This window comes from Cebus imitator, unplaced genomic scaffold (genome assembly GCF_001604975.1).
Source record: "Cebus imitator isolate Cc_AM_T3 unplaced genomic scaffold, Cebus_imitator-1.0 Scaffold287, whole genome shotgun sequence".
Classification (NCBI taxonomy): domain Eukaryota; kingdom Metazoa; phylum Chordata; class Mammalia; order Primates; family Cebidae; genus Cebus; species Cebus imitator.
In genome coordinates, this window is record NW_016107602.1 from 603,114 (window position 1) to 613,609 (window position 10,496).

The 10,496-nt window shown below is 37.7% G+C and overlaps 1 protein-coding gene and 1 non-coding gene across 2 annotated transcripts in view; one reads left to right on the plus strand and one right to left on the minus strand.

Annotated features, from left to right (window-relative positions):
- Positions 1 to 580: 580 nt before the first annotated feature.
- Positions 581 to 10,496, minus strand: part of PRKCI (protein kinase C iota) — an 88,068-nt gene continuing 78,152 nt past the window's right edge. Inside the window, exons 16-18 of the mRNA XM_017501972.2 lie at positions 9,608 to 9,697; positions 7,938 to 8,053; positions 581 to 3,614 (exon numbers count right to left, since the gene is read on the minus strand). Coding sequence (XP_017357461.1) covers positions 3,527 to 3,614; positions 7,938 to 8,053; positions 9,608 to 9,697 — 294 coding nt within the window. The 3' untranslated portion in view covers positions 581 to 3,526. The remainder of the gene's footprint in view (positions 3,615 to 7,937; positions 8,054 to 9,607; positions 9,698 to 10,496) is intronic.
- On the plus strand, positions 3,883 to 3,989 carry LOC119467431. Its single transcript, XR_005195966.1, has one exon. It is a non-coding gene; the product is annotated as a U6 spliceosomal RNA (small nuclear RNA).

Sequence of the window (10,496 nt, forward strand, 5' to 3'; positions counted from 1 at the left end):
AGAGACGGGGTTTCACCATGTTGACCAGGATGGTCTCGATCTCTTGACCTCGTGATCCACCCGCCTTGGCCTCCCAAAGTGCTGGGATTACAGGCTTGAGCCACCGCGCCCAGCCAATTCCTAATTTTTAATAATGTCTACGTTGATAAACATAACATTAAAAATTTTTTTTAGAGATAGGGTCTCGATTTTTGCCCAGGTTGGAGTGCAGTGGCATGATCAGCGCTCACTGCAACCACAACCTCCTGGGCTCAAGCAATCCTCCCACCTCAGCCTCTCAAATAGCTGGGACTATAGGCACTTTGCCAGCATGCCTAGCTAATTTCTCATTTTTCTGTTTCTTGAGATGGGGTCTCACTATATTGCCCAGGCTGATCTCAAACTCCTAGGGTCAACTGATCCTCCAGCTAAATGTAACATTATTAAATGTAAATACTACAGCATCAGTTCTACCAGAATGCTGCTTTAAGTACAGCAAAATTCCAAACTCTAAAATTTTAATTTTTTCTTGAACAAATTTTGATGCATCTTTGTTCTTACACAAATTTCTGACATACTACATATTAAAAATGGTCCACTCTTGATGGGCATTATACATTTTATTTAAAGACTGCAAAGAAAAAAAAAAGGTACAGAAATACAGATTACATTATGATGACCACAGTAGTATTCTACATGACAAAAATAAAAACAGATTTATAAAGTAAATGTACCGGCACAGAACAAGCATTTATTTAACATCCAATCCAGGCTGCATATGCACAAAATGATCTGACCACATGCTTATGCAAAATAAAGTTTTTCTTAGAACACCAAAATTCCAACCATTCTGACTGTCCACTGCCTATTCCCCTGTTGAGTACTTTGAGTGAACTTCTATAGAATACAAAAACAACTGGCATGGCACTTAAAGACTGCAAAAAACAGAACACAATTAAAAACATTTATAATGCATTTCTGTATAAAATATACACCATAAATCTTATTAGTTAAAAAAAGATTTAAAAACAAAAGACCACCCTGAATAATGGTTAGAACCTCATTATAGAAAAATGCTCATCATTTTGTACATTATTAATAGAAACTACTGAGAGGAATTTTGGGGGGGAGGGGGCTGAGAGTCAGTTAGATACTGCCTAACTTAAAGTTAGATAACTAACTTAAAGTTATTCATTCAAAATTTGCTTTAAATTGTGGGTAATAACTCACTGCTTACCGCTTCTCAACATGTTTTATCATGAATACTCTAATATTTAACCACAGGACAAGCATAGAATAGCCTGAAGGAGGTGTTTCTCAAAGTGAGATTGAAAGCCCCCAAAGAAGCCTAAGGTGAGCCCCCTAGTGTGCGTTTTAAACAAACTCCCTAGGTGATTATTTCACATTACAAAATGTGAGGAGTAATGCCCTATGGGAAACAGCACCACTTAAAAGCAATATCATAAACATATTTCTGACATGAGATACAGAATTCTAAGTTTATGATTTGAAGTGAAGACTGCTTTTTGTTTTAAAACAAGTTTCAGGTGTTAAGAGAAACTTAACATATTAAGTAAGTGTGGATGTATATGAACATTTTCCTTTGAGGTTTTCATTGCTTTCAGACTTAAGTTATTTGAAGTAAAGTGAGTACCTAGCTAGAAACTTTGGAAAAATGACATTTCCAATGAAACGCAGCATCCACCCCCCAAAAAAAGATAATTTATTAAATGCCTACAAATTTTAAAACATTTGAAATTTAAACTAAATAACTTTCCTAAAATTAAGCTTTACTAAGATTAAAAAATTTTAAGTAATTTAGATGATCATGGTTAAGTCCCTTTTCATTAAAAAAATATTTAAAATAAACAACACAAGGATGCAGTATTTGGCACCCCTTTAAATAATAAACTGCTAAAGATTAATATTAATAAAAAATAATCCAAAGAACTCGGCCTCTGAAATGTATTCTACTATGTGTTATATGTGTTACCCAGTTAATACAAACTCACTTAAAGAGCTGAAACTGTGATGTGTGTGAGTGTATATGTGTGTCCTGAACATTTATTCATGCCTACTTAATTTTTCTGATTCCACAAATACTCTATAAAACAGGGTCCAATCATATAGACAATGTGGTTTAGGGGAAGAAATGAGCATAATTAAGATACCCTACTTAAAAAATAAATAATTTTCCTGTAAACTAAATTATAAGGAAAAAATATTATACATTCTGCTTCCATTGAATACATGGAATGCTTTTACAAGTTCAGTAACGATAATGAGTACCTCATTTAAATCAAGTCACAAAAAGCAACTGTGGGGATTCACTCTCCAATAGGAAATAAAAATATTACCACTGTACTTTTCTGTATCTATTTTAAACTTCTGGTTTTTTTCCTTTCTATATACTGAGTAATTTTCCATTCAACTGCATCCTTGGTCTTTTGCAATATATATATTAACATTCCAGTTAATGTTTTCAATAAAGGGACAGGTTCAGGAGCTATCCCATTAATATATTTAAAAAAAAAAAAAGAAAAAGAAAAAAAATTACTTGTGCCAGTTTTGCAAAAACAGTTAATGATTTGGAATCTGATTCATAATAAAAAGTGTCTGTTTTTTAATTCAAGAACTTCCCAATTCTTTTTTTTTTTTTTTTTTTGAGACCAAGTCTCACTCACTCTGTCGCCCAGGCTGGAGTAATCTTGGCTCATTGCAAATTCCATCTCCTGGGTTCAAGTGATTTTCCCACTTCAGCCTCCTGAGTAGCTGGGATTACAGGCATGTGCCACCATGCCCAGCTAATTTTTGTATTTTTAGTAGAGACAGGATTTCACCATGTTGGCCAGGCCAGTCTTGAGCTCCTGAACTCAAGTGATCCGCCTGCCTCAGCCTCTCAAAGTGCTGAGATTACAGGCGTGAGCCACTGCACCCAGCTGAATTTCCCAATTCTAAGCAAGCAGCATATTCTATTACCAATTTAATAACTGCTGCTTTAAAAAATCGATAATTTATTTATCCAAGGCAAAGCAGTACTTGTTAAAGTTTACACCTGAATTTTTAAACATAAAGAACTCCAAAAGCAATAGGTAATATGAAAAGTTGTTGCATTTTATATTAATAGTTTATTTCAAAATTAAACCCTGAAATGACTTAACACAGAATGACAAAAATCATGGGAGGTTTATGATGTAATCCCACTATGTGCCTTAATGCAACAGATACTTTATTTTTAAATGCAGTGGTTTTCTTTTTTTTTTTTTTTAAAAAAAAAAAAAAAAAGGATTTCATTACTCATCTGTAGGCCTTTTAAAAACTGAAAAACCAGTTCAACTAAATTTTGACATGATTGTCTGAAAGCTAGTTTTAATTTTTTTCATAGTATAACAGATGTAATTGATTCATATACTCTATGAGAGAAGATACTGAGTGTTTTTTTTTGTAGGTGGCAAATGTAAAATGGTTAATTGTATCCAGGCTGGTAGCAAGTTTATCCATGCATTAAATGGCAACATGAGTAGAATATGTGGTTGAAAAATGAGGATCAGACACATTCTTCTGCAGACATCAAAAGAGGATTGATATACTCAAAACCTTCAAATTCAGACTGATCAATCTTCCTCACAATGTCACTGTTGAAAGAAAAATAAATTTATTTTCATCATAATCAAGATTTCTTCAACCTTTAAATGGTAAAATAAGATTAAAAAACAAATAATTAGGCTAACTGTACTGAAAAAAAAAAACTGTAAATTCTTAGATTAATCCCCCAAATTTTCTAGACGAATCAAGAATGGAGTACTGAAAATTAAAAAAAAAAAAAACCAATAATCCCATAAGCATCTTTAGAGACAAAAAGGAGTTCGAAACTGAAGACTGTAAATAAAAAAGGCACAAGTTGTGCTCACTTCGGCAGCACATATACTAAAACTGGAACGATACAGAGACGATTAGCATGGCTCCTGCGAAAGGATGACACGCAAATTCGTGAAGCATTATTATTATTAAAAAAAAAAAAAAGGCACAAGTTGTCACAATTCCAGAACAACATTCTTAGTTATAGGTGAACATCCAAGTTTGAATTAGCATTCAATTTAGTAGTCACCTCAACAGCCAGATGTTAGATGGTGAAGCCCAGAAGTTAACCAAAAGGAAAAGGCAATAGGAACAAGTACACTGAGAGACCTGGAATAAGGAGAGAACATCACAGGGAGGTCATGGGTCACAGAGAGTGGAGAGGTTGGCATTTTGTTACACTGGGCTTCTAGTTCAACACACAGTAAGAGTGAGTAGTACTATCAAATATTTAATACATAAACGTATACACCATATAGTACTAAGAAGCACAAAGTTACAGAGGATACACGAGGGGAGGTAACTCATACTAGAAGAGAAAGCAGTACTTGTTAAATTTTATTCACAATAAGCTAAGTCCCGTTCTAACCACAGTTCTAAAGAAAGGGGCTTCTAGGTTGGAGAAATCAAGGAAGGTAGTATTCATTCTGCAAACACTTAATGAATGGAATGATGGAAGACTGTGGTAGGTCTGGGGAAATGCAAGTAATTTATTTGGGTGGAGCACAGGAATAGAAGTGTGTTAGATGGCAGATGATGCTGGAAGAAAAATAATGGCTAAATCAAAGAAGCCAGTGATGTTTACACTGAGTTTCACCTTGATCCATCAAAGATCTGGTTGCATCTGAGGGGTCTCTGAAAGATGGGAAGATTTCAATAGGTAAAAATGAAGGAGGGATATAGAGGAATAAGCAGGCAGAGGCAGAGATAATAATACTATTAGGGAATGGTGAGTAGCTAAGACGGATCAGAACAGCGTTTGTATTATGGTGAGAGCTATCGCTAGAAAGTCAGGCTGAAGCAGATGTAGGGAGGCCTTAAATGCTAGCCAAGAGGACAGATGTTACCTGGTAGTCAATGAAGGAGTTGTTGAAGGTTTCTGATTAAAGGGGTTCAAGAATTGGGGTGATACTTCACAAGGCATACAGAAGAGGTTGCAAAGTGAAGGCGTAAAGATCACTTAGGAGGCTGATACAATACTCCAGGTATGACTTGAATGAGGCCTGAACTAGGGTGTGTTAATGGGAAAAGAAAGGAAGGATCTGATGTAAATGATGATATAATGAAAACACAAACAAAGACTTGGCAACCACAGGTCTTATGTAATCTGTTAAGAAAAAGGAGGAGTCCACAGTCACTGACATTTGGAATCCGAACGACAGAAACACATCGTGGCATGGTAAGCAGAAATAGCAACTAAAAAGAAGGAACTGACTGAGAACAATAGAAAGAGAACATAAAGGGTCATTACTTGGATTTTAGACTTCATATATTTGAGCTGCTTGGCGGACAAACTGGGGGACATGTTAAACAAAACGCAGCTCAGGAGATCTATCAGGGCAGGGGCTAAGTGTTTCAGAAACCACCATGCATTTATTCTTCACAGCAGCCGTATGAGGTAGGCAATTCAAGAACAGGCTCAGAGAAGTTATGCAAGTCCTATCCAAGGTTACCCAGTTGGTAAGAGGTGGCATCGGGATTCAAACTCCTATCTTTTGATTAAATCCAGTGTTCCTTCTAATACATGATGCTGTTAGAAATAATCATTTGGTATACATCTTTCTTCTCTAGTAGACAGTATGCTTTTGGGGAGATTAGACCGTCTTGATTGCCTTTACTGTCTAGTATTTAGCCTGATGCCTTTTGCTCAATAACCATTTGCATTTAACAGAAAGTCATTTAAGTAGCTGGTATCTATGCTACAGGGCTAGCTGAAACCTCCAAGGTACAAACTGCATATAGCAAAGAGAAGGTTGTCATGAACAGAATCATGGAGCATCCTGGTCTCAAGGGGACAGGGAAAATACATGAGAGAAAAGTAGTCACAGAGATGAAACAGAACCAGGATAGGCAGTGCCACCTAAGGCAAAGCTGTGGGTACCAAATACTTTACAGACATCAAGGGAGATGAGGACCGACCCCAAAATGCTTTACAATTTAGAAATTAAGAAATTGATTCAACCTTCAAAAGCTGGAAGACAGGTTCAGTTGTAAGGGGTTGAAGTGTTGGCAGCAAAAAAAAAAAAAAAATTTTTTTGAGACAATCAACTTTGACTAGTATGAAGAAGTTTGATTAGAAGTGCTTTGTATTGCCGGGCGCGGTGGCTCAAGCCTGTAATCCCAGCACTTTGGGAGGCCGAGGCGGGTGGATCACAAGGTCAAGAGATTGAGACCATCCTGGTCAACACGGTGAAACCCCGTCTCTACTAAAAATACAAAAAATTAGCTGGGCATTGTGGCGCGTGCCTGTAATCCCAGCTACTCAGGAGGCTGAGGCAGGAGAATTGCCTGAACCCAGGAGGCGGAGGTTGCGGTGAGCCGAGATCGCGCCATTGCACTCCAGCCTGGGTAACAAGAGCGAAACTCTGTCCCAAAAAACAAAAAACAAAACAGAAGTGCTTTGTATTTATTTTTCTTTTACCATGAGCATCTGTTAACTTTTTTTTTTTTGAGGCTTAAAGATGAAATGAAAATGAAGAAAAATGTGGTTATGCAAAGAGGGGTAATGAGTTAGGGGGAAAAATCAGAGTATCTGAGCATGGTTACATAGAGGGAAGCAAACTAGAAAAAATTAAATCAAAGAAGTTCCAATAACAAGTTAACTGACAAAATGAAATCTTGGAGAAAACTAAGGAAACAGGTCTAGGAAAATAGAAGGAACACCCCTTGTAAAAGTGCCTTCCATGAGTAGGGAATGAGAAAATGTTGAGAAGAGTTAGAGAGCAATTCCGAGATGCAAGGTGGTCTGGAGACAGCTGGAAAGGATGCAAGGTCACCCCAGAGAGGTTATCAGTCCTTGCATCAAATTAAGGCAAGGTTAATCCATTAGCAGTGATGGAGAAAGAAGTAGAACTGAAGGCTTCTGAAATGCAGAGGCTGTTTGGAGCAGGCGCTGGGGGGAATGTGGTAAGAAATAAGATGGAAGTAAAATGACTGCCAAACAATAAAGGCCGTTTTGAGATTAGAGAGAATGAATCTGTAACAATAGGTAAATAATCAAAATATCCCCCAATTATTCTAAACTATAGTTTTAAAAGATGCGGCATAAGCACAAAAAATATTTCAGATCACTGCTGGTTGGATTTAATAACTCAACGTAATTTCAAAAAAAAAAAAAAAAGCAATTTGTCAATACATACAAGAGCCTTAAAATATTCATACCCTCTGACCTAATTCCCTTTCTAGGAATCTATCTTCAGGCAATACTCAGGAACTCAGACAAAGACAGTCCTTGTCACATGGGAAACAGTGCAGCACAGTAGAAAGAGCACAGGCCTTAGTCAGTCTGATTTGGGTTTGAATCCTGACTCTGCCACCTGATAGCTGTGTAACTTTGCTTAACCTCTCTGAGCCTCGGTTTCCTCATCTGTAAAACGAAGATGACAATAACTAGTTTACAAAGTTGTTGCAAAAATGAGAGATAATGCATGGTAAAGCAAAGGAGAAAATGACCGTTACTGTTAAAAGTTATAATGACATAATGGATTCAAATACCAGTAACTGAATGGCTAAATAAATTATAGTACAAACAAAAAAAAAAAGAAAAAAAAATTATAGTATAGGCCAGTCGCAGTGGCTCATGCAGGTAATCTCAGCACTCTGGGAAGCCAAGGCAGGCTGATCACCTGAGGTCAGGAGTTTGAGACCAGTCTGGCCAACATGGCAAAACCCTGCCTCTACTGAACCTGGGAAGCGGAGGCTGCAGTGAGCCGAGACTGTGCCACTGCACTTCAGCATGGGCAATAGAGTGAGACTCCATCTCAAAAATAAAATAAATTAAATTAAATAAATTATAGTATAATCTGATGAAACATTGCATAGTCACTAAAAACAGGGTTTCCAAAGAACTTAAAAATTTTTCAGTGTACAGAATTACTTACTCATCATCTGGAGTGAGCTGGACAGGTTCATTAGTAAACTGAGAATCAAAGTTGTCCAAACCAAATTCCCCAGAAATATTTGGTTTAAAGGGAGGTACCACCTGTTTTTGCTCCATCTGAAAAGACATATTGGATGACAGCTCAAGTCTGTATTCTTAGAAAAATTTCACCTCTACAGTTCTCCTCTGCCCTGATTATGTTTCCTTTATTAAAGTGTGCCCTGAAGCATGGTTCAATGATATTAGCAATGATGAACACATCATTTACAAATATAAGCCAGGCTTGACAGCTCATGCCTATAATCCCAAGCACTTGGTAGGCTGAGATGGGAGGATCGATTGAGGCCAGGAGTTCAAGATCAGCCAGGCAACATAGCAAGACCCCATCTCTATAAAAAATTAAAAATTGGCTGGGCCCAGTGGCTCATGCCTGTAATCCCACTACTTTGGGAAGCCAAGGTAGGCAGATCACCTGAGGTCAGGAGTTCAAGACCAGCTTGGTCAACATAGCAGAACCCTGTCTCTACTAAAAATACAAAAATCTGCCAGGTGTGGTGGCGCCTGCCTGTAATCCCAGCTTCTCAGGAGGCTGAGACGGGAGAATCGCATGAATCCAGGAGGTGGAGGTTGCAGTGAGCCGAGATCATGCCACTATACTACAGCCTGGACAACTGAGCAAAACTCCATCTCAAAAAAAAATAAATATTAGCAGGCACCATGGCTTATGCCTGTAATCCCAGCTACTTGGGAGGCTAAGGGAGAAGGATTGCTTGAGCCCAGGAGTTCAATCAAGGCTGTAGTGAGCTACACTACAGCCTGGGTGACAGAGTGAGACTGTCTCTTAATAAAAATAAAAATAAAAACAAACATAAACATTGACATGGGCCTCAGTAACATTATAACCTGCTTTATTATGTTAATGTTCAATTTTTTGGCCAGGCACAGTGGCTCACCCCTGGAAACCTTGGGAGACTGGGGCGGGTGGATCACTTGAGGTCAGGAGTTCAAGAACAGCCTGGCCAACATGGTGAAACCCTGTCTCTACTAAAAATACAAAAATTAGCTGGGCATAGTAGCATGCACCTGTAATCCCAGCTACTCAGTAGGCTGAGGCAAAAGAATTGCTTGAACCCAGGAGACGGAGGTTGCAGTGAGCTGAGATCGCACCACTGCACTCCAGCCTTGGTGACAGAATGAGACTCCATCTTGGGAAAAAAAAAAAATTTCATTTTTTTTTTGTTTTAAAAGTTTTCTAAAAAGCAGTTTAGAGCGTGGCTTTAAGTTTTTAAAGCTGTAATATGTTAGCTAAGAAAATAAAATTTGGCCCAAGATAGGCCAGGCGCAGTACTTTGGGAGGCCGAAGAGGGCGGATCACCTGAGGTCAGGAATTCAAGAGAGCAGCCTAGCCAAAATGGTGAAACCGTGTCTCTACTAAAAATACAAAAATTAGCTGGGCATGGTGGTACACACCTGTAGTCCCAGCTACTCGGGAGGCTGACAGGAAAATCACTTGAACCCGGGAGGTGGAGGTTGCAGTGAGCTAAGATCATGCCACTGCACTCCAGCCTGGGTGACGGAGTGAGACTCTGTCTCCAAAAAAAAAAAAAAAAAATTGGCCCAAGATAATAATGAAACCTAATCTAATAGAGAAAGTAATTAAAATTTACATACCATATCCCAATCAACATTTCGGAAGAATGGGTGTCCCTGAATATCAGCAAATCCTGTTTGAGGATGACAACCCAATCGTTCTTTTGGGTCCTATGGTGAAAGAAATGTTTCAAGAATTGGGTGAATGTCATACTTTAAAATAAATCATGTTTGTGATCTGTGTTTTGTGCCTATTACATGATACTCTTATTTCTGAAGTTGAAATGGTCTACCTTTTACTTAAAAAAAGTACAACTCTACAACAAATTGAGTTATTTGAAGCCTGTGACAGGTAAGATTTCCTCATGGCACTTTCTCCACCTATCATGAAATTAAAACAGAGAATCATCACCATTTCCTTGCTAAAGAAAAACAGGAGGAAAAAGAGAGCAGCAGAATCATTTGAGCAGCACCCAGCCGTTTCTTTGGCATGACCTGGAGTGAGAGTCAAAACATGTAAACCTCCAAATTTCATCAGAAGTTTGTTTATAGCTCAATTTAAAAGGCCCATGCCCAGTTACAGCAACAAACCATAATCTATGTAAGACAATGATACAACCATTATCTGAATCACTGGACTGAGAAGAAGCCTGCAACTTAGAAAAAGTCTTGGCTTATTCATTACTATGAATGAGAATATGTTCCCATTTTTCTCTCTGATAAATGGCATTTTATTTTGCATATCAACACCTCTTGCCTTCATTCTTCACTATGTGAAAAATTAGGTTTCAAGTTTAAATCTTTCCTCACGAATTGTTGATTTTTTAAAAGGGTTCAATTTCTTATTTCATTAAAATTCATCATTATCTTATCTATTTACCTTGGAAGGTAAATGTATATCAATCTTCTTCTTCTTTTTTTTTTTTTTTTTTTTTGAGATAGAGTTTCACTCTTGTTGCCAAGGCTGGAG